This window comes from Mobula birostris, chromosome 2 (assembly GCF_030028105.1).
Source record: "Mobula birostris isolate sMobBir1 chromosome 2, sMobBir1.hap1, whole genome shotgun sequence".
Classification (NCBI taxonomy): Eukaryota; Metazoa; Chordata; class Chondrichthyes; order Myliobatiformes; family Myliobatidae; genus Mobula; species Mobula birostris.
The window spans coordinates 137,803,101-137,831,098 of NC_092371.1; the positions used below are offsets into that span (position 1 = coordinate 137,803,101).

Sequence of the window (27,998 nt, forward strand, 5' to 3'; positions counted from 1 at the left end):
CGTGAACCCATGCAGATCGGTTGCACTAGACTTTCCGCCAAGGAGAGGCCCCGGCACTGGAGTCAAGGTCACTGCATTTACTGTGGGGAAGCAGGTCACCAGTGGGCTGAAGGTCCGAGGTTGCAGTCACCTGGGGAACTGCTGAGACTGTCCAATGTCAGGAGGACTGTGACAGTAGCAGCCAATATACCCAACCCCACGGATCTGGTTCTGTGTTGAAGGCAGGGTTTACCTGGGCTAAGTGAAGGCTTTTGTGGACTCTGGGGCAGCGGGTAATTTTCTGGACAGAGGAATCGCGCACTGGTTCGACATTCAGTTGCAAGAATTGAGTCAGTCCTTACCTGCAACTGACTTGGATGGTTGCCCACAAGGTTCTGGGCAGATCCAGCAACAGACTGTGGAATTGCAGTTGTGGAGAGGGGATCATGTGGAAGACATTAGCTTCTACATTATTGACTCTCCATTCATACCCTGATCCTCAGGAACTCTTGGTTGTCCCAGCATAACCCACCCAGGGACTGGAGAGAGGGGAGAATCATTGCTTGGTCCAGTTATTGTCAGAGGCTTTGTTTTCAGCATGGTGTTCCAACACCCAGATGCTCTAGTGACCAATGACCTGTAAAGAGGCACCTGAGGCCTTCTGGAGACCTAGTCTAGTCCTCAAGAATGGGCAAACTGGTTCTGGCCAACAGGATAGTGCGAGTCTTGACACAGACTGGTCGGAGTCCCAAGGGAACAAGAAACAGGTAGTTTCTAGGTCAGGAGAAGACCAAGGAGATCCCCGAGCAGTCTGGGAGACTTGCCATTAAGCTGAAGGGAGCCAGCTGCCAGGTGTCAAGGAAGGGAAAGACTCCTTGAAGCCTGTTCTTGGAGATGCAAGAACCCTCTGAAAGGCCTCACTGCTGTTGCTCGTGGATACAGACAGGGAGTCGGACTCTGATTTGGCCACAGCTGCCACAGAAAAATTTTCTGAGCTCAGGGAGAGGATTCTGAAGGCCATCGAATCACCCCATCACCAAAGAAGTCTCAGGAGTCAGTCGAAATCCCCTCTGTTGACAAGGACAGAGGAGGCCTTCAGCAAGGAAAAGGCACTGACTCTCTCACTGCAGCAACCCCACGACTGTGCCGTAGACTTTCTGTCCAGTACTTATCCACCACAGGGTCAATTGTACGCGCTCTCGGGCTCAGAGAGAAGCACCATGGAGGGGTATATAAAGGAAGTTCTTGCCACAGGCTTCATTCAGGCCTGCACCTCACTCACCGGCACAGGTTTCTTCTTTGTACAAAAGAAAGATGGGAGCCTATGGCCATGTATTGATTACAGGGGGTTAAAACATCTAAGAGTTGCTACTTCCTTCCTTCCTCTTATGAACATGGCTTTCGAGTTGCTCCAAGGGGTGAGGGTACTCACAAAATGAGACCTCTGGAGTGCCTATGTTCTGGTCTGTATCAGGGAGGGCGATGAGTGGAAGACAGCATTCAATACACCGACAGGGAACGACGAGTACCAGGTAATAATCTTTGGCCTTGTGAAAACCCCAGCTATTTTCTAAGCCTTTATAAGCACTGTGCTCCAGGATACTCTCCATAAGTGTGCCGTTGTCTACTTGGATGATACCCTAATCTTCTCAAAGTCAATGGAGGAGCACATCACTCATATCAGGGACGTTTTTAAAGAGGCTACTAGACCAAGGACTTTAACTTGTTGGAGAAGTCCAAGTTTCATGTGACAATTGTTTTGCTTTTGGGCTTCATCATCTCCAATAATAATCTTGAGATGGACCCTGGCAGTCAGACACTGGCCACCGCCATCCAGTATCAAACAGGTCCAATAATTCCTGGGGTTTGCTCACTTCTGCCAGAAGTTCATCAGGAACTTCAGCTCGGTGGCAGCTCCACTGCCAGCCCTAATTAAGAAATCCACGGGCCGTTTTGTCTGGACTGCTGAAGTGGAGGCTGCTTTTGCAGAGCTTGAACAGTGGCTACAGCTCCCACCTTGGTTTCTCCTAACCCGGACCTTCCCTTCATTGTGGAGGTGGGCACCTCACAGTTCAGAGTAGGTGCCTACTCAGCGATCACCTTCGGACAGTAAACTGCGTTCTACTTCAGCCGGCTATCCCTGGCAGAGAGGAACTATGACACCTGGAATCAGGAGCTTCTTGTAGTTAAGTTAGCTTTGGAGGAATGGCATCACTGGCTGGAGGGGGCCAAGAACACTTTTGTTTTTTGGACTGACCACAAGAACCTGGCTTATATTCAGGAGGCCGAGACGCTGAATTCTATGCAGGCCAGGCGGTCTTTGTTTTTTAACTGGTTTACTTTCATCCTGACTTATCGACCAGGGTCTAAGAACCAGAAGCCAGATGTCCTGTCCCGCCAGTTCGACGAACCAGAACAAGAGGAGCAGCCTACCACCGTTGTGCCCCAAGCCAGGGTGGTAGTGCCAATACATTGGGGAATCAATGCTCTTGTTCTCAAGGCCCAATCGCTAGGGAGGATTCCCGAGAATGGTCCTCCAAGTCGGCTGTTCTTCTTTAGTTCCGTGTGGTCCCAGGTACTGCAATGGGGACATTCGTCAAGAATGACCGCACACCCAGGGTTGCCAGGACCATCGAGTTGATCAAGAGGAGTTATTGGTGGCCTGGAATGACAAGAGAAGTTTGGCAGTTCGTGCAGGTGTGCAAGGTGTGCGCCCGGAACAAGGACCCTTGTACCTGACCTCAAGGGCTCCTCCAACCCTTACCCATTCTGAAAAGACCTTGGGCACCCATCTCCATGGGCTGTGTCAAGGGTCTGCAGCCATTCAAGGGGAAGTCAGTCATCACGGTGGATGTCGATTGGTTCAAAAGCCTGTAAGTTCATTGCCTTGGAGAAGCTACCTTCCGCGGTGGAGTCTGCTAAGATTGTCCTGGACCAGATCTTCAGGGGCCATGGATTCCCAGTGGACATTGTCTCAGATCGTGGTCCACAATTCTCATCACATTTCCGGAAGGATTTCTGTGAACTGATAGGGGCAACAGCAAGTCTTTCGTTCGGGTTTCACCCACAGTCCAACAGCCTGTCGGAGTGGACCAATCAAGATTCAGAACTGATCCTGAGATACCTGGCCTCAGAAAGACCTGAAGAGTGGTGTGTCCATTTGAAGTGGGCAGAGATCGCCTACAACACCTCACAGCACTCGCACATGGGATGCCACCATTTGGGTGCCAGTCTGGTTACCCTCCACCTTGCTTTCCGGAACAAGAAGCTAAGTTTGGGGTCCCTGCGGCAGAAGATCTTGTCCAACACTGCAAGAAGAAATGGATGAGGGCAAGAAAGAATTTGCTGGCCTCTACCCGGAGAGCAGAGACAAGACAAACTGAAGGAGAGGTCTGGGACCCGCATTTCAGCACGGACAACAGATGTGGTTGCCCTCTCATTATTTGCCTCTTTGAGAATAGTCTAGAAAGTTTGTGCCCAAGTTCATTGGTCCTTTTAAGTTCCTGAGGAAAGTAAACCCGGTGGCTTACACCTTGCGGCTCCCCAAGACCAGAAGGATCAACCCCACCTTGCACATCTCTAAATTAAAACCTGTCTGCACCAGTCCCTTAGCCCAGCCACCATCAGCTCCACCGCCACACAGGTTTATCGAGGGGGATCAGATGTTCATGGTGAAAAGACTTCTGGACGCGTGTACCGTTCAAAATGTTCAGCAATACCTAGTAGACTGGGAGGGATTCAGACCGGAGGAAAGGTGGCGGGTGCTTGAAAGAGACATCGTGGATCCGACTCTCATCCACGATTACCATCACCAACTCTCCGAGCAACCAGGGCCATCAGGAATTGGCTGTAGGGGAAGGGGTCCTGCTACGAGACGCTCTCAACCACGCCAGCTTCCGAGATTTAAATGTTCTAACTCTCCAGAGTACGGATAGCTGGCGAGGCCTCTTTAAGGGCGTAATTGATAATCATGTTTTGGGTGCCAAGAATTACTTAAGGAACACCTGATCGTAGTCTCAGTGCTCAATCATAAGTCTACCAGTGATTTCGTCTAGCGTTTGTTTTGTACTCAGTTTCTGGATCCCGTTTGAGACTGTGTCTCGATCCCAGCCTCAGATACTCCAGCATCTGGGTCTAAGGCATCCTTGTCAAGGACTCTTGTCACAATAATAATCCCATGTTTCTCTCCCATTGTCCCTTCAAGTCTGCCCCATCCTACCACTCATCTACACACTGGGGTCAAATTGAAGCAGCCAATTAGCTGGTTAATGCCAATAGGTTAGGGAGCAAATGGAGCAGCTGGGGGAATCCCACCTGGTCACAGGAAACTCCACAAAGACAGCAAAGGAGGTCAGGATTATACCCTTGGCACTGAAGCTGTGAGACAACAGCTCCACAAGCAGTGCCACTGTTTGATCTTGTGCTTTGTTCAGCTTTTAATAGCACCCAAGAACTGAAATTCCCAGAGCTTGTCTGACACAGGATGTGCTGTAGTTCTTCTGTCCAATTGTTGGAGAGCCCGCTGCCTCTACACAGTTCCTGTAGATAGTATTATTGTGTAATCATTGGTGTGGGGGGAGGGGTCATGTGTAGAGATGTACCCATCCTGGTGTGGAACTTTGTAACTTAAATGGATGGAGCTCCAGCTTGAAGAAAAAGTCCAAATTATTTTCCTCTCAATTAGTTGTGAACTGAGAGTATCAGGGAATATTGAGTAGAATGCCCGAGCTGTGGAACTACTGGGACACACAAACATATACTTTCCTCCATATCCCCTCCACCAATCCTGCAGAGAGGCATTTCAATAACACATGACATATAATTACTTAGACTCAATGAAATATGAGTTTCAACAGAATTCAAAATGTATCTGCTGTACTAAAAATAAGCATTCTCAACCACAACCCCGGAAACAGGAGCTTATGGAGACTGACAGATTTTCGTGTTTGCTTTAGAATCAGCAGAAAGTATTACTCAGTTTGTGCCACAGTTGAGCATGCAAACGTGTGTGTTTTACATAAGCTGAAGGAGGATGAAAGGACAATTAGCTTAGACAGGGATGAACAAAATCACTAATTGTGGAGCAAAACAGGCCACTTTCACCCTGTTGGACTTTAGTTTCCATTGAAAACAATGTGAAGTCAATGAAATTTGGACACTGTTCATCATGGACAATTAATCTGCTGCTGTCTACCTTATGCCTTTGCCAAGGCTGAATTTCACCCCAATGATTTGATTGTGGCAGGTGGAATATAGTGTAGGGAAGTGTATGGTCGTGCACCTTGGTAGAAGGAAAAAAGGCACAGACTAGTTTCTAAATGGGGAGAAAATTCAAAAATCAGAGGTACAAAGGGATTTGGGAGTCCTTGTGCAGGATTCAACTTGCAGGTTGACTCAGTGGTAAGGAAGACAAGTGCAATGTTAGCATCCTTTTCAAGAGGTCTAGAATGTGAGAGCAAGGGTGTGAAGCTGAGGCTTTATAAGGCATTGGACAGACTGCACTTGGAGTATTGTGAGCAGTTTTGGGCTCCTTGTCTGAAAAAACACACGCTGGCATTGGAGAGGATCCAGAGGAGATTCACGAGATTGATTCCAAGAATTAAATGGTTAATGCATGAGGAGTATTTGATGGATTTGGGCCTGTACTCACTGGAGTTTAGAAGAATAAGTGGGGATCTCATTGAAAGCTATAGAATATTGAAAGGCCTAGATAGAGTGGATATGAAGAGGATGTTTCCTGTGGGTGAGTCTAGGATCAGCGCCTCAGAATAATGTCCATTTAAAACAAAGATGTGAAGGTATTTCTTCAGCCAGAGGGAGGTGAATCTGTGTGATTCCATGCCACAGATGGCTGTGGAGGCTGAGTCATTGAGTATATTTAAAGCAGAGGTTCTTGGTTAATTAGGGTGTCAAAGGTTACAGGGAGAAGGCAGGAGCATGGGGTTGAGAGGCATAATAAATTAGCCATGATGAAATGATAGAGAAGACTCAATGGGCCTAACTCTGCTCCTATGTCTTATGGTCTTCAGATCTGATTAACCACACAGCATGTTGCCTGTTGGAGGTAGGTACCTGAGGAATGGTTACCACACAGAAAGAGGCCATTCAGCCCATTATGTCTACAGAGGTCTTCAACTAGTGCATGTTACCAATTGCAATCCTCAACCCTTTCACCATGGCTTCATTGTTTTCTTCGCCATATTTTTGTTCAATTCCCACTTGAAGGCTGCAAATCGATTTATCCTCCACCCACATCTGCAGGTTTAAATTCCAGATTTCGGACAAACATAGTTGTTCCTCAATTTTCATTTTCTTCTCCTTTAATTTATAAAAGTCATATCTTTTCATCGTCCCTTCCATCAAAGCCTCCCACTATCCACGCCATCCAAATCCTACATAACTAGAGGTAACTCTGTCAAACACACTTCAGTCTTCTGATCGCTAGAGAGAGCAATCCTAACCTGTATATTCTGATCTTCAAACTGTGGCTGCTCATCCTGGAACTATTCTCTTCAAATTTTTTTTGGACCATTTCTAATGTCTTCACATTTTTCCCTATAAATTGTGATGACCGTGATAATCCAGACGAGGCTAGACCCATGTTTTTTGAAGATTGAGTGACTTTCCTCCCTCTTTCCTCTTTGCTTCTCATTATAATTAAGGCCTAAAATAGTGACTGATTTTCAACTACTGTTTCAATTCAACATTTTGCAATGACTTTTCCCCAGATTCCTCTGCACCTGCATACTCTTTGGACTGTATCCTTTATTCTACACTATCTCTCCTCATTCCTCATACCAAAATGTATTACCTTGTATTCCTCATTATTAAACTTGATTTACCATGTGTTGGCCCTTTTCACTACCCTGTCCATATCCTGATGCAGTCTATGACCATCTTTGCAGTTGACTGTACTACCAAGTGGTGTATCATCTGAAAATTTACAAATTGCAGGTTCAGCCATCAATAGAGATCAAGAAAAACAATGCCCAAAGCACTGATCACTGAAGAGAGCCACTTACTCTTTTAATTAACTATTTTTAATCTTCCTGCATATAATAAAATGATATGGTGAAAGACTTCATTGTTAATTTTAAACATCAGACCCAGATTATTTTATCAATAAATGCAATACCTCTGAAGGTTTCATTGAGCGTAATCCATTGGATTATATCCAATATTTAATCCCTGCAAAGCTTATCCTCTTATTTCATACCCCATAAAGTTGATTGATGCAAACTCCAGAAAGTATAATCTAGTCCAAATGTTTTTATCTATTTACAGTCACCTTACACAAATGATCAAAGAACTATCTTTTAAAGGTGCACTTGCTGATAAAAATGAAGCTAAACCAAAGCAGTGTACAAAATAAATGATTGTTGCACTGAAAGGCAGAAATATCAATTTCTGAAATAAGAAAATCTGCAGACACTGGAAATCCAAGCAACACACACAAAATGCAGGAGGAACTCAGTAGGCCAGGCAGCATGTATGGAAAAGAGTACAGTCAACATTTCGGGCCGAGGTGTCGACTGTACTTTTTTCCATAGATGCTGCCTGGCCTGCTGAGTTCCTCCAGCATTTTCTGTAAATACCAGTTTCTGGTTGTTAAAGTGAGGGTTAAGACACCAAATTCCCCTACCCAATTTCCTTGTGCAAATTCTACCTACTTGATAGTAGGCAAATTCAAAGCCTTCAAGTAGATTATCACAGGGGTCCCCAACCTTTTTTGCACCGCAGACTGGTTTAATAATGACAATATTCTTGCAGACTGGCCGACGGGGTGGGGGGGGGGTGTTTAAGTAGGGTTAAACTCACCTCCACGTGTCTTTTACAGTTAGGGTTGCCAACTTTCTCACTCCGAAATAAGGGACAAAAGTAGTAGTCAAATCCTGGGACACTTTACCCCAGGAAAGACTACCATGTGTGCGCATGCGCGTACGTTCCGATTTTTTTTCCCCACAAATTGGTTTTGCCTTCATCTTCCTGACTATACTATACATTATTTTGTACTTTATATAGGCTGTGTATTTATCACATCATTCCTGCTTTTACTATATGTTAGTCTTATTTATTTTCAGTTTTATGTGTAATTTGGTATGAATTGTTAGGTCATTTTTTAGGTCTGGAAACGCTCAAAAATTTTCCCATATAAATTAATGATAATTGCTTCTTCGCTTTACGCTATTTCAGCACGAAAGGTTTCATAGGAACGCTCTACCTTAGCGGGGGAAATACAGGACAAGGGCGGTCCTGTATGGGACAAACCAACTTAGCCCAATATACGGGATGTCTCGGCAAATACAGGACAGTTGACAACCCTATGTTCAAGTTCAACAGTGCGTGACAGGGAATGAGGAAAGGTGCAGCTGACTCATATTATTTCCTCACGGCCCGGTAGCATGTGCTTTGCGGCCCAGTGGTTGGGGACCACTGGATTATTAGACCAGGGGCTGGACCTCTGGAACATGTGAAATGTTCCAAAGCTATAGAAAGTGTGTAGTATATTGTTTGTTCTGTATTAAATATTGCCATCAGATCCAGTGGAGTTAGGGTGAACTCGGGTTTGATTTGAGTACCATGGGTCCATGAGCTACTTACAGGTATACAATAATACACAGGTATTTAGTGTTATAGTTTGACTAAAACTACAGTGCAACAAATTCAAAAAGATTGCGTTTGAACTTTCACTGGTGCCTTAATACAGTTTTATGCTATATATGTTACCTTGATTCATAGCACTCTGCGAGCCATTTCATGACATGGGCATGGAGTAACGTGCCACGTAGCTTTTACAATTAGATCAGAGGGACTGAACACATTCCTTATGGATTGTATTTGTCTTTGACATGGCATTTTGCAATTTAGCCAACTAGCTCAAATGTATATACAGTAAACATTGTGATTTCATTTCTGTGGTCATCACAGTCTTAAATTTAAAGTATCGCTGTAATTTCATGGCAATTTCCCAAGTAAAGCTAAGGAGAAATAAAATGTTATTTTCACTGAAATAAAAATACCCGTATCGCAAATTACAGAATCATTTGAAAGGGTGGAGAAGTCTCAAAATTAAAATTAAAAAGCTTGATCTCATGTGTTTTGTTATTGATGCCTCTTATGAAATTTAATTTCATTGTCATTAAATATTAATTACAAAACTGTATCTGCATATCCTCTAAGTCGAGCATATCTAACCAAGTGACTTCACCAGGTAACTTGTAATTTCTCAATGTTTAAATAGACTTTCTCTAACTGAACTTCCTGAGAATGCTGCGATTTGAAGGTGGACTAAAAGAATCAGTAGATTTCACTTAGTCTGGTTAAAATATTCATGTGGCTATGATTTTGCTTAACTGAAAAGATCCTTGAGGTTCCCCAATGTGTTGATTTTTGTGGTAATGTATGTTGATAAAAATGATAATACTGTTATTGATGATGATAATTGGTGATACCTCTAATTTATGCAGGTGTGAAACTCAGCAGCCTTCTGGGGAGGAAGGGAAACTTGGAAAAAATACAGAGTTACTGGGATGTGGGCTTTTTCCTTGGTGCCAGTATGTTAGCAAATGATCCACATCGAGTTATTATGGCTTCTGAGAAGCTCTTTAAACTCAAAGCACCTGCCTGGTAAGTTTAGATGTCTGAAGAATTGGAATAATAAGCCTCTTTGTAAGGGTTCTTGTAAATATAAGAAATAGGAAGGTCGAGGTAGTTGGGTCTTCTGTGAATTGGTGAAGGTTAAGAAGCTCAGGATGACCGTGTGGCTCAGGAACAGGTACTACCCCACAACCATAAGGGTCTTGAACAAAAGAGGATAACTACATTCACTTGCCTATCTATTGAGATGTTCCCACAACCAATTATCTCAATTTGAGGACTCTTTATCTTGTTATTTTGTGTTCTTATTATTTATTGCTATTTATTTATATTTGTATTTAGACAGTCTGTTGCATTCTGCACTCTGGTTGATCATTCATTTATCCTGCTGTAGTTACTATTCTACAGACTTTACTTTGAACTTTGAACTTAGAACTTTGAACATAAGAAATAGGAGCAGGGGTCGGCCAACTGGCCCGTTGAGCCAGCTCTGCCATTCAATAAGATCATGGCTGATCTGGCCATGGACTCAGCTCCAGCTACCTGCCTTTTCTCCGTACCCTTAATTCCCATGCGATGCAAAGATCTATCGAACCTTAAATATATTTACTGAGGTAGCCTCCACTGCTTCACTGGACAGAGAATTCCACAGGTTCACCACTCTTTGGGAAAAGCAATTTCTCCTCATCTCCGTCCCAAATTTACTCCCCTGAATCTTGAGGTTATGTCCCTAGTTCTATTCTCACCTACCAGTGGAAACAGCTTTCCGGCCTCTAAACTCCGTATTTTACAACCTTAAGAGCTGAATTACTTGAGTATATAGTGATTGCTTTGATGGTCGATAGATTTCCCAAGACAATCCCCACCCATCATCTTGGTACCTATATAGAGAATGATCTCTCTGGTGGGTGCAGGTGGGAGTTTGGTGCCATTGTGTTCATGGTGGACAAGACAAAAAGCAGGAGTCATTGCAAGACAAGGATAAAGCTGAAAAGAGGAGCGGTAGAGACACAAGGCATCTCCTTCTCATCTCCTTACAGCATGCAATACAAGTGTAAACCTTAAAATTCTTCCCTTCTGTGCATTCTGACATGCTGTTTCACTGTCTGGTATGGGGGGGGGGGGGAGGGGAGGGGAGCTACTGCACAGGACCAACCAAAAGAAGATACAGAAAGTTGTAAAATTAGTTAGCTCCATCTGGGGTACTAGCCTCTGTGGTAACCAAGACGTCTTCAAGGAGCAGTGCCTCAGAAAGGTGGCTTCCATTATTAAGGACCCCCATCACCCAGGGCATGCCCTTTTCTCATAGTTACTGTCAGGAAGGAGGTACAGAAGCCTGAAGGCACACACTCAGCGATTCAGGAACAGCTTCTTCCCCTCTGCCATCTGATTCCTAAATAGACATTGAACCCTTGGACACTACCTCGCTTTTTTCCAATATATAGATTATTTCTGTTCTTGTACTGTTTTAAAATATTTTCAATTATACATATATACTTACTGTAACTGATTTACTTATTTTTTTTCTTTCTATATTATCATGTATCACATGGAACTGCGGTAGCTAAGTTAACAAATTTCATGACACATGATGCTGATTATAAACCTGATTCTAATCTGGTCTCTAATTCTGTCACAGGAAATATAAAATTCTGCATTTCTGTCACTTTGGATGAGCTCATTCAATTTATGATCTACAGTATGTGATTACCTAATCACAATGGACAGTTCCAAATTTTGGATCACACCAAATATGGTTGGGATTCAAAATCATTGGTTGCTCCTGCAGATGATCCATTTGGAATCAGGAGTTTAATTTTACAATTCAACAGCAGGTCATATGATGGAGGTCATGTGGAGAAGATGTTTCCTATAGTGTGGGATTCTAGCAGCAGAAGGCACAGTGTCAGAATAGACAGATGTCCCTTTAGACCAGAGAGAAGGAGGAATTTCTTTAGTCTGAGGGTGGTGAATCTGTGGAATTTACTGCTGTAGATGGTTCTGGAGGCCAAATCATTGGGTATATTTAAAACGGAGCTTGATAAGGTTCTTAATTAGTCAGGGAGTTATAAAAGTTCTAGGGAGAAGTCAGGATGGGTTTGAGAGGGGTAATAAATCAGCCACAACTGAATGGCCAAGCAGTCTCAGTGCGCTGAATGGCCAAGTTCTCTTGTGTTACAGTCTGACAAGAGTGAGACCGAGATTCTCTTGTGTTACGGTCTTACAAGAATGAGATCGAGACCACTGGTTACGTGATAGGAGATGCTGCAGTTCCATACCCAACTTTCTTTTCCAGAATGCTAATTTATCATACCAATCATTTGAAAATTACCCCCAGTGTGTCTGGAATGGAGAAATTGGTGTGAATGTTATATTTCATCCTCTATTATATTATGACTGAGGAACAATTTTAAGTGAATTAAACTCACAAGGTCTTGATGTGGTCAGTGTAAGAGAGCTCTGTTTTAAGTTGAAAAATAATGTCATAAGCTGGAGAGAGTCTGTGAATGGGGCTGATGAATGGGACTTAAAAAGACTCTGCTAATACTTTTGGATCTGATCAGTATTTGTTTGCTTTTGGCTGTTCATTTAGGTATTTGAAGTCTGTTGTACAAACCATCCATATATATCAACGGTTTAAGAAGCAGACTCCAGAGCAGCCTTCAGAATGTCAGGACCTGATGGACTTCTGGATGGATTTCATTGTTGAAGCCACCAACGAGGCCGTGTCCTTAGTTCGATTTCCTGTATGTGGTTTTATTGAAAGTTTTATTTGTGCTTACTCTTTTGTGTATACCGCATCCCCCTATGTATATTTGAACCACACATTAAAGTTAAAGCCCTCCAAAGTCTGTACCTTTCTGTTGTCGCAAGTAGCTGAAGCAATCGTTTACCTATGGAGCATGTTGAATATGGAGGAAATCAAAGTGATAAAGTGCCGAAGTTAATTGCAATAATGCCTAAGCCAAAACTGTAAAACACTTTTCCATTTATTCGTCTTTCAAAGTGTGCCTGTTGCCAGCAAGAGAAGCAGTTATTGTTTAGTGCTAATTGCTGATGGGAAAATGGGGATCACAAACGAGAAAATCTGCTGATGCTGGAAATCCAAGCAACACGCACAAAACGCTGGAGGGACTCAGTAGGTGAGGCAGCAGCTGTGGAAAAGAGTACAGTCGACGTTTCGGGCTGAGACCCTTCGGCAGGAAGATGAGTTTGAGTTGTAACAGTGCCTCTGTGAAGGTACTGACACTGTGCGGTTAGGTTGGTAGTTATAGCAGTAACGCCCGGAAATGATGAACAATTTCTCAAGTCAGCCAGGTTCACCTGTACGATCTGGAGGGGAACCTACTTGTGGTGGTGTTCCTGGATACTTGCTGCCTTTGTGAGTGAGCTGCCTGGGTAATTAACTGAAGCATAATTAGAGATGGTGCACGCTGCAGCCACTGGCAGAGGAAGTGGATGTTTAGGGTGTGTGATGGAGTCCATACAGATATTTTTTGGATGGTGTCAAACGTTAGGGAGTTGTTGGTTCTGTGCTCCAGTTAAGTGAAAGACTATTGTACTCCTGATGTGCTGTAGATAGTGGAAGGATCTTGGGGAATCAAGAATTGAGTTAGTTACCAGGGGATACCCGTGACCTGCTCTTTCAGCCACGGTATTGATGTAGCTGGTCCAGTTAAGCTCCTGTCCGCTGTGACTCTCATTTTGATGATGGAAGACTTGGTAATGATAATGTTGTTGACTGTCAGACTCTGTCTTATAGGAGATGATCATTGTCTGGCACTTTTGAGTCACACATGTAGCTCGCCTTTTATCAGACCGTGCCTGAATGTGGTCTAGGCCGTGCTGCATTGCAGGCACAAGCTGCTTAACTTGCTGTGGAAGAAGAAGAAGCAGGTAAAATTGAACCTTTTGCAATCACCAGTGAACATCTATATACTACTAAAACTCTCATGCACTGTCTGTTTGTCTGTTTGTGACCTCCAATTAGTGCAAACGGTGCATTACAGCGGCACTTTTTTTTCGCTAAATCGAATTAAAATGTGCTAACTTACAGAATGCAAGCAAAGTTCAGGGTTATATATTCATATAAAATTGCTCTTTCGCACAATCAACAGGCTCTCTTTCACCCAAGAGCCAATCCGCCATCATGGAAATCCGCGGGACTGTCATGTGTTGAAAGATTGGAGCAACTTGGCTTGTATACACTGGAATTTAGAAGGATGAGAGGGGATTTGATTGAAACATATAAGATTATTAAGGGATTGGACATGCTAGAGGCAGGAACCATGTTCCCAATGTTGGGGGAGTCCAGAACCAGAGGCCACAATTTGAGAATGAGGGGAAGACCATTTAGAACGGAGTTGAGAAAAAACTTTTTCACCCAGAGAGTTGTGGATCTGTGGAATGCTCTGCCTCAGAAGGCAGTGGAGGCCAATTCTCTGGATGCTTCCAAGAAAGAGTTAGGTAGAGTTCTTAATGATAGCGGAGTCAAGGGATAAGGGGAGAAGGCAGGAACGGGGTACTGATTGTGGATGATCAGCCATGATCACAGTGAATGGCGGTGCTGGCTCGAAAGGCCAAATGGCCTATTCCTGCACCTATTGTCTATTGTCTATTGTCTATTATCAGCATGTGCAGGATTGGGACAGATCTAACTGCCACCCATCGATAAGAGATAATCAGATCTTATTGTAGTGATGCACTTCAAGATACCCATAAAACACTTTGCTGCAGTCAAAGGACAGCGGTGACTATATCACGTCCATTTAGGAGAGCACCAACCACATCATTAAGAATAATCAGCATCCTTTGGTGTTACTGCTTCGTATCTTCTATCCAACATTAGGGTAAAAAAACATGGTCAGCCTAATATGCTGCGTGGAAAGGGAAAGGGGACTTTACGGTCAAGAGATGACGCCAAACTTCATCGGGAAGCGGCAAGGAGAGGGAGAGAACAAGAATCGGATGAGACCAGGGCTGCACGGCTCCAGAATGACAAAAACAGGCACAGATGGAGGAGAGAGGAAGAGACAAAGAGGCTGAGAAATGCACGTCTCCAGGATCAGAGACAAAGAGCAAACAGAAGACTTGAAGAGACGGGGGATGAAAGGACTGCACGTCTCCAGAATGACAGCAAGAGGCACAAGGGTGGCAGCTAAACCAGAAATGCTGCCATCAAAAGTGTCCTTCATTAAATGAGGAGCAGCTATATTTGCTTTGCTATGCGTCGTTCTTCTTTAATAAACTGAGGTTTTCTACTTCAGTTTCCAAAGCAAAGCGATACTAATAGCATTCAGGAAAATTTAATGTTTATTCTGGTCACATCAGACTGCACTACCTTTCTCTCAAAGGGTGCCCCGATGGGTCACCCCATTGTCTAGTTCCCACTTAAAACCTTATGATCAAAAGGAGGCGATGAAGCAACAGATGGTTGTGCCTGGGACACTTCCTTAAGGAATTCCTGCAGAGTTGATTGGATTTGTTCTCTCATTTTTGTGAGTAGGAATTGCCTATGCAGTTTTTCCAGCTTGATAGATTTCAGTGATGTAACTGAAGTTGTCTGAAGGTGCATTTAGTTCTGGTCTTCCATGCTAAGCTGGAATGCTGTTTGACCCCCGAGCCTTTGCTATACCCGGTGCTCTCAGCCATTTCCCCATGTCAAGGTGGATCATTAATTTGACACAATCAGCTGAGCTGGTTCCAAGTGCATCAACTTTGTCTTTTAGCAGTCAAGTGCTTGCCTCATCGTCAAGGATGGTGTTAGAATTGCCTTCTTCCATTACCTGTTTACTTGGCTGTCATAATTCTCTCCCAGACGTGACAGGATTGTAGAGCTTTGGTCTGGCTTGTTGTTTGTGTGATTGCCTGGCTCTGTCTATTGCACACTCTCTTTGCTGGTTAACACACAGCTAGTCCTGTTTGGTAGTTTCAGATTGGCATAAAATTTGAGTGTCATTAAAGAATGATAGATTAGAAGCACATCACCAGTATTCCAATAGAAATAAACTAATTTGTGGGTGAACTGTGAACAGGACGTTCAGAACAATAGTTACGTCAGCCATTCCATATAGGGTTCTGATTGGGTACAGAAAGTTGCCTGACGGTTGTAGGTTCTGACTGATTTACTGGCTGATTGACAATATTTGATTAACTATTTGATTCATGTTATATGATAAATATCTGTAGGATACAAATAATGTGAGCAGACAGTGTTTGTGAGGTTTGACAATTGAGAAGAAGGTATTATACACTCAGTAATTATACACATTCTGGTTTGTGTACCAATCAGTAATGGTGATGGGTACAGTATTCACCTCAGTAATTGTACACATTCTGGTTTGTATACCAATCAGTAATGGTGATGAGTATTCACCTCAGTAATTATCCACGTTCCGGTATGTGTACCAACCAGTAACAGTGATAGGTATTCATCTCAGTAATTATAAGTATTTCGAAATGTGTACAAACCAGTAATGGTGGTGATGAGTTTTCAAAAATACTGAAAGAATTCTCTTATTTTTACATTTGACGTGATAGGTTTTAATCTTAGAGCCAACCAAAGTCTTCCAGCCTGCTTATTTATCCATTAACAATGAGGAAGAAGAAAAGACGGTGTCTATTTGGCATGTATCACCAAGTGATAAGGTAATTTATTGCACTTGATGCAATGGAATTAAATGAATCAATTTCTGGTGCTCATGGCTTTCTGCTTATAAAGTGAGTTTGTATTTCCTATTTCTTTTCTCCCCATGGGGAACCACAGAACGCCATATACGAATGGAACTTCAATGCAACTTCAATCAGGGGCGTGAGGTCAGTGACTGACTGTTGTATTCAATGCACAATAAGTTTTGGTATCATACCGATTAATGTCGTAGAACAGCTTAAACATTAGGTCTCACTGTTGTGAATCTCTTCTTTAATTAGTGGTAATTTATTACCATTTCGAACCATTGTTAGGAATATGTATTCATGCATTTATAAACATGCATAATTCAGTTTTTTGTAATGACTGAAGCATTATTGATCACAACATTATTGTATTTAGAGGTTTTATGTCTATATATCAGATACAAAGGGTTTAAGATTGTCGAGATATGTTGCACTTTATTGCCTAAAGATATTGAGTTCTGTATGCAATTTGGGTGAGTTGTTTCCTGATGTGAAGAATATACGAGTTTCAAAAAAATTGCTTAAGAATTAAAACTATTTGCATACTCTCAGCATTATAATAGTTAAAGATCCTCCAGTCACCAGGTCCATGATAAGTCAAAGCTCCCAAGGTTTCTTCAACAATCATATCCTGCTTTACAATCATATGAATTTTCCATTTTTAATCTGGGAACAATCTGGTGCACTGAATCATGGGGGAGCTTTGATACATTGTGGAGTTGTACCTGGCTCAAAGAGGAATAGCTTGGCTTGTCAGATATCAATCATCTCATTGAGTGTACCGTTGCAAGAGGTCCTTGGATAAGATTCTAAGTCTAGCTATCTTCAGAAGCTGTGACAATGATGCTCCCTCCATTGCAAGGTCAATACTAGTAAATTGGTCAATTGGCTTATTACTGTCACATTTACCAAGGTACAGTGAAGAAGTTGGTTTTCCATGCCATTGGTACAGTTCGGTTTATTTCAGCAGTTCATTGAGGTAGCACTAGTGAAAAAATAGCAAAATGTAAAATAAACTGTTCCAGTTGCAGGGAAACTGCAGTGCAGGCAGACAATAAGCCACAAAGCCATCACGAAGTCGACTGTGAGGCCAAGAGGTCATCTGAATGTAGCAGGGAGCCTATCAATAGTCTTGTAACAGAAGGATAGAAATTGTCCTTGAGCTAACTACTCCTGATAATTAGTGGCATTACTCTTGCCAAACACCCCTATGTTGCCCAGTAATATAGTTGTTTCAGGCATGGAGGCATGTGCCTCCGTGATCAACATCTGCATATCTCATGGCAAATGAGCTAGCCTTAATATTGTTCTTTTTAATATTTCAGTGTTTCCAAGTGTGATGAACGTTGTTGTTTCCTGTATGTTCTGCATAATTCCGATGATTTTCAGATATACTTTTGCACAGAGCTTCATTGCAAAAGGTGTGTATATTTTCCAGTCCGTTTTAGTGAAGTTTCAAATCCTTATCCGCACTTCATGTTCAAACAATGTTTAAATAACTAGCTGGGTACATGTTTCAGCTGATCTAATCTCCTCCTTTCCCTCCCCTGAGGTCATTAGTTTGTTCTGTGAGGAATAATCGTAGTAAATAATTATATTCAGTGCTGTGCCATTAAGTCTCAATAATTATATTATTGTGCACAGCACAGTTCAACTTTTCAGAGTTAATGCTTTCATTGGCTCAATAATTTTTAGTTCCTTCAATGCATGAGTGAGTCATTGTCGTCCATCCAAATATGTCTAAACTATACTGCCATTGCTCAGAACGTTAAAACAGAAGTGGTTTTGTTAATATATTTTAAAGCTTCCATTTTAATTATGTTCCCAGTTAGATCCAGTTGAGGTTAAGGACCTTTGAATGAAAACTGACTTGTCAGAATCTGCAGTTAAATCCATCTGAAATATTAACAAGAAAAAAAATCATAGATTGTTTCCCAATAAACCCAAAGATTAATGATGTTAAAGTCTTGCAAATTTTCATGAGATTAAAGTAATTCTGTATTTGTTTAACAATGCAAACCAAATTTTCTCCGTGTGTAACGTATGTGAATGTTTTCTGTTCACCCTGTTTAATTGAGAAAGAACTGTTTTATTGGCACTAAAATCACTTTCTTAATTAAAATTAAATGAGAATGTAAAGGGAAACACTGAGATATAATTTCCAACAACACAATGTAGCTTCATTTAGCATCACTGATCATGATGTGTGGTGGAGATTGTATCGACTGGCTGCATCACAGCCTGGTATGGAAACACAAATGACCTTGTACCAAAAAGTCTACAGAAAGAATGGATATGACCCAGTACGTCACGAGTAAAGCCTTTCCTGCCATTGAACATATTTACACAGAGTGCTGTTGCTGGAAAGCAGCATCCATTATCAACGACTCCCACCATCCAGGACATGCTCTCTCCTCACTACTGTCGTCAGGAAGAAGGGACAGCAGCCTCGGGACTCACACCACCAGGTTCAGGAGCAGTTATCACCCCTCAATCATCAGGCTCTTGAACCAGAGGGCATAACTTCACTTGCCCCATCACCGAACTGTTCCCACTGAACTGAACTCACTTTCAAGGACTCTTCATCTCGTGTTCTTGATATTTATTATTATTATTTATTTTTCTCTCTTTCTTCTTGCATTTGCACCTTTTGGGTTTTTTTGTTTTTGCTCATTGGTTGTTGTCCATCCTGTTGGGTGTGGTCTTTCATTGATTCTATTGCGCTTCTTGTATTCACTGTGATTGTCCGCAAGACAACGAATCTCGGGATTGTATATGGTAACTTTGACAACGAATTTACTTTGAACTTTGAATTTTGCACATCTAGGTGCATGTGAGTTTAGCACAGCATCTTTTGCAAATAAGAAATTTTTTAACAGAAAATTTGTTTTGCGTCTGTAATTTGGAATAAATTAGTTTTGTGGTATTTTGTTTTCATTGTGACGGGATATGTAATGGAATGTGTAGGTGGTAATTTGCAGAATGATGTGGTTTTACAAGCTAAGAATAAAGCAATTTTTTTCACATGCTGGAGATCTGAAATAAAATTAAATGCTGAGTAGGTTAGGCAACAGAGATGAAAAGCAAAGCATTTAATCTTCCAGATGGCTTTGAAGTGTTATACAGGATAGGATGTCAGTATGCACAGTAACATATCTCTGAATGAAGCAAAGTACATTAACAATACAGAATTATATATTGAACAAAAGTTCTGTTGATCAGGTGAATCATTAGATTAATTTTGGTGACATACATGTCTTTCAGGTTCTGTGAAATGGTGAATTCTATAACAGACGAGCTAAGAAAAGGTGTAGAAGAAGGAGACTCCGAGGGAGATGCATTGGAGGTAAGACAAACATTTGATTTAGAAAGAACAGAAAATGCTTAATATACTCAGCTGTAACTGTGGAGTGTGAAACAAGAGTTAGTATTTCAGAGAAATAACCTGAAAGTTCTATTCAAAAGGTTCAAAGGAACATCTAAACAAGCCTGATGCATTTTGGAAACAAGACCTGTGGACTGATGAAGTTAAAATAGAACTTTTTGGCCGCAATGAGCAAAGGTATGTTTGGAGAAAAAAGAGTGCAGAATTTCATGGAAAGAACACCTCTCCAACTGTTAAGTGCAGGGGTATATCGATCATGCTTTGGGCTTGTGTTGCAGCCAGTGGCACAGGGAACATTTACTGGTAGAGGGAAGAATGAATTCAATGAAATACCAGCAAATTTTGAAGCAAACATCACACTGTCTGCAAAAAAAAGCCGATGAAAAGAGGTTGGCTTCTACAACAGGATAATGATCCTAAACACACCTCAAAATCCACAATGGACTACCTCAAGAGGCACAAGCTGAAGGTTTTGCCATGGCCCTCACAGTCCCCCGACCTAAACATCATCGAGAATCTGTGGATAGACCTCAAATGAGCAGTGCATGCAACACAATCGGCAATCGCCTCTGATCTGGGCCGACGTTTACGTGCCGGGCGGCACCTAATTAATTAGCTTGTTTACTTAGGTTTTTTTTCTTAAAGATGTGCTGGGTGCGTCCCGGCCACAGCTGCACCACTGCACGCTTTGCAGCAATGTATCAGTCCACGGCCCGGAGGTTAGGGTGATGGGACACTGAAATGTCATCTCATTATTGTCTGTTTCCATCAGGGCAGGAAGCTCATCTTCTTCTACGTCTGTCTGCCTCGATGTCGAAGGTCGAGGTTCGTCGTCTGCTGTGGCTGATGTGGAAGGCTTGAAAAATGACAATATGCTTGACTGCTTAGCCTCATGCATTTTTGTATCATACAGTTCCTTTAAGCACTGAAACCATCCTGCAAATATGCCCTAAACCGACGTACTCTTCCAAAATTAAAGTCGTACTTTATCATTGCAGCAAAAATCTCATGCAGTTGCTTCACATTCAGTTCCTGGAAGACTTCACTTTTGCTACTGAATTCGGTTTCGATTGTTATCCCTTCCTCTTCCAATTGCATCAGCTCTTCATCTGTCAGTTCTAGGTCATGAGATGCCAAAACCTCTTCAACATCATCTTCATCAACTTCCACAAGCCAAACTCACTTTGTCCTTACTTCGTTCACCACGATTGAAACGCTTAATTATGTCTAGTTTTACGCTAAGTGTAACACCCTTACGAGCTCTTTTAGGCTTTTCCAATACCTTAGAACTCATCTTGCAAACGGATGCTCAAAATAAATCGACATAAAGCACAGAAGCTCACAGGCACGTGTTTAAGCAATGCGGCTAGAGTGCAATTCTGGGGAAGGAGCTTAGCTGCTTGGGGCGCGTGCTGCCTTTTCTTGTAACAGTGAAAACACCTTCTGTTAGGGAAAACAGGTAACTAATGTAGGTCTTTCGTAACAGCGAAGTGTCATAAAGCGAATGTTCGAAAAGCGAGGGACACCTGTATATGGCACGAACTTCCACTGACTTGGCTTGCTGGTTGTTTGTCCTTGAAATTAAATTGAATGTAACCTAGCACATAATGTTTCAAGATTAGTTTCAGCATCTCTATCTGAAAGTTAATTTGTTTTTTCTTGTCCAATATATTTAAAAAGCCATTTGACAATCTTTGATCTTCGTGTATCACTCCTCAGTCAATGAGCTTTTCATCAAGTATGGACTTTGTTCAAATGATTAGTCCTTTGTTTAATTTGATTTACACTTGAGCAACATTTGCCTATTCACTGACATTGGGTGGTCACGAGGTTTTTAACACCCTGAGGATCTGTGACCTGAAACATTAACTGTTTCTCTTTCCATAGATGCTGCCTGACTTGCTGAGTCTTTCTTTTGTTCTCTTATAATCATGAGGTTTTATTCTCTTCAATGATTATTGCTTTAGTGCTGAGGCTTTATAAGGCACTGGTAAGCCCTCACTTGGAGTATGGTGAGCAGTTTCCGGCCCTTTATCCAAGAAGAGATGTGCTGACGCTGCAGGGTGTTCAGAGGATGTTCACGAGAATGATTCATAGTCATAGTCATACTTTATTGATCTCGGGGGAAATTGGTTTTCGTTACAGCTGCACCATAAATAATAAATAGTAATATGTAAGTTATGCCAGTAAATTATGAAATAAGTCCAGGACCAGCCTATTGGCTCAGGGTGTCTGACCCTCCAAGGGAGGAGTTGTAAAGTTTGATGGCCACAGGCAGGAATGACTTCCTATGACACTCTGTGTTGCATCTCGGTGGAATGAGTCTCTGGCTGAATGTACTCCTGTGCCCAGCCAGTACATTATGTAGTGGATGGGAGACATTGACCAAGATGGCATGCAACATAGACAGCATCCTCTTTTCAGACACCACCGTGAGAGAGTCCAGTTCCATCCCCACAACGTCACTGGCCTTACGAATGAGTTTGTTGATCCTGTTGGTGTCTGCTACCCTCAGCCTGCTGCCCCAGCACACAACAGCAAACATGATAGCACTGGCCACCACAGACTCGTAGAACATCCTCAGCATCGTCCGGCAGATGTTAAAGGACCTCAGTCTCCTCAGGAAATAGAGACGGCTCTGACCCTTCTTGTAGACAGCCTCAGTGTTCTTTGACCAGTCCAGTTTATTGTCAATTTGTATCCCCAGGTATTTGTAATCCTCCACCATGTCCACACTGACCCCCTGGATGGAAACAGGGGTCACCGGTACCTTAGCTCTCCTCAGGTCTACCACCAACTCCTTAGTCTTTTTCACATTAAGCTGCAGCTAATTCTGCTCACACCATGTGACAGAGTTTCCTACCGTAGCCCTGTACTCAGCCTCATCTCCCTTGCTGATGCATCCAACTATGGCAGAGGAATGGAAGAAGCTTTATCGTTTGAGGAGAGTTTGATGGATCTGGGCCTATATCACCGGTGTTTAGAAGAATGAGTGGGGATCTCATTGAAACTTATTGAATGTTGAAAGGCCTAGATATAGTGGATCTGAAGAGAATGTTTCCTATAGTGGGGGAGTCTAGGACCAGAGGGCACAGCCCCAGAATAGAGGGACATCCACTTGGACAGAGATTAGGAGGAATTTCTTTAGCCAGAGAGTGGTGAATCTGTGGAATTTGTTGCCACAGGTAGCTGTGGCGGCCAGGTCATTGGGTGTCCTTAAGGCATTTGATGGGTTCTTGATTATTCAGGGTGTGAAAGGTTGCGGCGAGAAGGCAAAAGATGTCATTGAGAGGGAAAACGGATCAGCCATGATTGAATGGCAGAGCAGACTCCATGGGTCAAATGGCCTAATTCTGCTCCTATCTCTTACAGTCTTTGACTGGTAATCGTAGTGATGTCATTTGTGGTACTTCCTGTCGTTTGGTTGATACAATATTTTTTGGAATTTGAGAGATCATTATTTTCCAAACTAATCTTTCAGGTTAATACTTCCATAAGAAATTTTTGATAAAATGCTCAAATGATTACATCAGAAAAGGCATCAGATTTACTTAAGTGACTGAGTATAGAAGGAAATTAAAGGTGTCTGAGGAATGAAAAAGACTAGTTTAATAGGTTGCGTAGATGTGCCAATAAATGTACATAAATGATGAGTTTTGAGAGATTATCCTGAATCTTGCAAAGGCATGGAACGTTTGCTCTGTTCCCTTTTCTAAATCTAGTTCATTTTAAGTTACATGAAGAGCTCCTTTCAAAACCACTCAAACAGCTTAAATAGCTGTTGATGCTCATTTGTCAGCCGAACACTCATGGATGCATTCTGCATCAGCTGTCACTGCAAATAGAAATGCTAAAGTAAAACCTGAAACATACACCTTCAACTACAGGATGATGTGCAGGCTGTCCATAGCATTATTGTACAGGGAGCCATTCAAGGGGAGGGAGGTGCGGAACAGTAGTTAAAGGAGGAACCACTGTTAGGGGAACAACCACTCTTCTCTGGTGCACAGACAGAGTCCTGAAGGCTGTGTTGCATGCCTGGTGCATGCTGGACTGAAAAAAAGAACATGGAATTGGAAGGGAAGGGTGTAGTAGTGGTGGTCTGTGTAAAATCAGATTCTATTATAGGATGAGGAAGGAGTTTCTGCTGAAGAATTGTGAAGATGTCCAGGCAATATGAAAAAGCAGAACCATAAGGTGATAGTTACTCAATTATTACCCAAACCTTGTGCAACCTGGCAAAAGCTAAATAGGATTTGAGAGGTTAATGCATGTTTCAAAGCTTGGTGTTGTAGGAATTGGTTCTGATTAGTGGGATATTGGCACTAGTACAGGAAAAGGTGAGAGCTGTGTCATTGACATGGGCTGTATATGAATTGTGTTGGAAATTGCATAACCAAGGTTGTAGACAGAATTTGAACAGTCCCGATGAAGGGTTTTGGCCTGAAATGGTGACTGCTGATATCCCTCACCCCCACCCTCAGGTGTTGCCTGATCCATTGAGTTCATCCAGCATCTTGAGCGTGTTGATCAAGATTTCCAGCATCTACAGCACCTCTTGTGTCAGGGCTTTAAACAAACAAAAATGGGGGAGGTCTTCAGGAACAGAAGATTAAGTAAATGAGGAGGAAATGAAAGAGCAATGGCACAGAAAACAGAGTCATTGTGTGATAGATCAGGTCAGAAGATGCAAATAAAAATATGCAAAAACCAGCATAGCCAGTATTATAAATGGCTGTTAAAATCTAATCTAAATGGTCTTCTTTTGAAGCACATAGCATTTGCAACGGGGCAAATGATGACAGCATAGATAAGATGACAAATGAGAATGATGTAACAGTTATTACAGAAACATGGTTGCAGGGTGACTGGGACTGGGTGCTCAGTATTCCAGCTTGCACACTGTGCTGAAGAGGAAAAGGTATGGGGTGGCATTGTTAACAAGAAGGTTAACAGAGCAGAGCTGGGTCATGATAAAGTGTGTGGAATCAGTTTGGGTTTAAAATCGTTTACAGCAGGGAATGGAAGAGCCAGGCATGAGCAGTCTATACACTGACATTCCAATGGTGCAGAGTGTGAATGGTGAAATGACAAAGGCACGTTTGAAGAGAAATCCAATTTTCATGAGAGATTTTAAATCAAGAGATTGATTAGACAAATCAAAGTGGCAAGGGTATCAAAGAAAAAGGTTTGGTGGAATCCATCAGTCATTGCTTTTTAAGTTAGTACTTTGTGAAATCTACTGGGAACAGGGTATTTTAGATTCAATTTGATGGGACAAGGATTAATAAAAGATCTTGTGGTTATAGGGGGTACTTATCACAATATGATAGTGTTCCAAATGCAGTTTGATGATAAATGCCATAGCTTGTAGAGTCATAGATTACTACAGCACAGAAACAGGCCCTTCGGCCCATCCAGTCCATGTCAACCCAATCTTCGGCCTTGTTCCATCTACCTCTACCCAAATCCCTCAATGGATCAGGCAACATCTGAGGGTGGGTTGGGGGATATCAGCAGTCACCATTTCAGGCCAAAACCCTTCATCGGGACTGTTCAAATTCTGCCTATATCAGGGTTGTGGATCACTTTCTCAGTTGACACAATTGAACCTGCATCTACCGCTTCCCTTACAGAGAGTTCCACACTCACACCACCCTCTGAATGAGGTCTATTAGCAGCATCTTTAATTTAAATGAGGGTATTTATAATGATATGAGGCAGCAGCTTTCTATGGTCAACTAGCTAAGCAAACCAGAGGGCAGGTCAGTGGAGGAACGGTGGCAGATATTCAAACAGTTAGTCTATAATGCTCAATAAAAGCTTCTCACGATCAAAAAAGGCACAATCTGTGGATAACACTCAATTGAAAGGTAAGGTACATTGGGTGACAAAGGCAAATGAATGGTTGACCAGAGGACACAGAAGCTTTTAGGGTCCAGTAGTAAAGTCCAAAAAGCTTATAAGGAGAGAGAAAATGAATTTGAGAGAAAACATATGCACAGAATAAATATTAACTGTAAAATTTTCTATGTATTTATAAATTGAAAGAGAGAATGAGACTTGTAACATCAAACAAAGAAATAGGACTGTAGATACGTTAAATAATTCTTTTTGCATCACTCTTCATGGAAGTCATTGCTAATATACCCAAGGTATCAGATGGGCTAATTTTCTTTAAATTCAAATTTTTATTATTATTTTTATTTTACAAAGCAGCACAGCATGTCACAGAGCAGATACAGTACAGCATATTTACACAGCCATCCCATGACAGGAAAACAAGTAAAACTTAGAGACAGAAAGAAGTTCTAATTTAAGTTTAAATTAACATAAAACCAAAATTGACCCCACGCGTCTTGCACTTTTCCCTCACTATTAATTCTTCCCAACATGTGTTCATATGATGAAATCTTAATCATTTCCTCAGTCTATTCCTTCACAGTGGGACAACTGGGTTTTTTCCAGTTTTGCAATATAATTCTTGCAACTGTGATGAGACCCACCTTTAAAATAGTAAATTTGTCATTGTTTACATTAGGAATCATTGTCCTATCACCCAGGAGACAAAGGCGTGGGCACAAGGGCAGTGTGGAACCCGACCAACTCCCCAAGATGGGCTAATTTCAAATAAGGTGGTAAAACTTACAAATATCCCTATGTAAAGTATTGGAGAAATTAAGAGAGCTAAAGATTGACAAGTTGGAGGACCAGATGGACAGCACTCTGGGGCTTTAAAGGAAATTGCTGCTGAGACACTGAACCTATTGATCAACAATTTTTTTGGAACTCACTAAACTCTGGGAAGGCATGAGAAGATTGGAAAGCAGCCAATGTGACTCCATTGTTCAAGCAAGGAGAAATGCAAAATGCAGGAACTACAGCCCAATTAGTTTAACAGCTATTATTAGCACCACTGAGCTATCTAAATAGCTAGAAAATAGTTAAAATCAATTACAAAATCTGAATATAATTAAGCCTAGCTAATATGGTTTTATGAAAGGTAAACCATGCTTCACAAATTTGCTTAAATTCTTTGCGAATCTAACAAGGAAATTTGATAGAAGGAAGCCTGTATATACACTGTATTTAGATTTTCAAAAGATGTTTGACAAAGTTTTACTTTGGAGGCTGGTACATAAATTATAAGCCCATGATGGTTAAGGAATGACTTTAGAATGCATTAAAAGATGGCTATTTCAGAGATTTGTAATGAATTGGTCCTTTTCAGACTGGAAGGAAGTAACTATTAGAGTACTCCATGGTTCAGTTCTTAGCCTTCATTTGTTCACTATTTACATTATTAACCTCGAGGAGAGAACAGTACGTAAGGTTTCCAAGTTTGCTGATGATGCGAAGATAGTTGGAAGGGCATGTTGTTGTTCGGTAATAAAATACAGATAGACTGAGTAAACAAAAGACTGAAAAATGGAGTTTAATGGGGGGAACTGTGAGGTAAGAGAAATCGAAAGGCAGATTATTATCTAAACAGAGAAAGACTGCAGGAGGGTAAAGTCCAGAGGGCTGCTCCAGTGTGTGAATTTAAAAAATCTAGCAGGCAGGTCCAACAAAATAGCTAGGAAGGCAAATGGCATTTTGCCCTTCATTGCAAAATGTTGGAGTTTTAAAATGAGGAAGTTTTGTTACAATTGTACAGCATGTTGGAAAGTCTTCAATCTGGAATACCACCTGTAGTGTTTGTCTTCTTACCTGAAAAAATATATATAGTAACACCAGGCTAATTCCCAGGAAGAGGAGGTTGTCTTATCAAGAGAGGCTTAATAGCCTGGGCCTGTATCCTTTGAAGTTTAGATAAATGGTGGGCAACCTTTTTCAAACAGATCAAGGGGATAGACAGGGTGGATGTTGCTATGTTTTTGCTTGTGGGAGAGTCTCAAACAAGGGGACATGAGCACAAGTTAAGGGGTATTTACTGTAAAGCTAAGATAGATAGACATTCCTTTTTGCAGAGGGTGGTGAATCTCTAGAATTCTCAACCCCAGAAGATGGATCATTAGTAATATCTAAAGTGGTGGGGATAAATGTTTGATAGATCGAGGTGGGGGAGCAGAAGTGGCACAGAAGAGGAACTCAGACCACCATAGAGCAACCATCAACGTTTACCAAGTTTTTATCGATGCACCATAAAAAGCACCTCTGTGGTATATCAGTAGAAATTTGCAAGTGGCTTGGGTGACAAACCAATTCTCCCCAAACTCTGAATGAAATATAACTACTATATTGCCGCCTTTGCAATTGCATCAATATGTTGGGCCTAGGATGGATCTTCAAAGACGTTGACACCCAGGAACTTGAAACTACTCACTCTTTCCACGGCTGACCTCTCAATAACGACTGGTGT

General features: G+C 41.9%; 1 protein-coding gene across 2 annotated transcripts in view; it reads left to right on the forward strand.

The window, feature by feature from the left end:
• Nucleotides 1-27,998, forward strand: part of map3k5 (mitogen-activated protein kinase kinase kinase 5) — a 189,531-nt gene that overhangs the window by 87,016 nt on the left and 74,517 nt on the right. The window contains exons 9-14 of one of the 2 annotated variants that reach the window (XM_072249338.1): nt 9,447-9,606; nt 12,170-12,323; nt 16,117-16,224; nt 16,343-16,392; nt 17,577-17,672; nt 19,516-19,597. In XM_072249338.1, coding sequence (XP_072105439.1) covers nt 9,447-9,606; nt 12,170-12,323; nt 16,117-16,224; nt 16,343-16,392; nt 17,577-17,672; nt 19,516-19,597 — 650 coding nt within the window. The remainder of the gene's footprint in view (nt 1-9,446; nt 9,607-12,169; nt 12,324-16,116; nt 16,225-16,342; nt 16,393-17,576; nt 17,673-19,515; nt 19,598-27,998) is intronic. The other variant, XM_072249347.1, reaches the window with a different exon arrangement.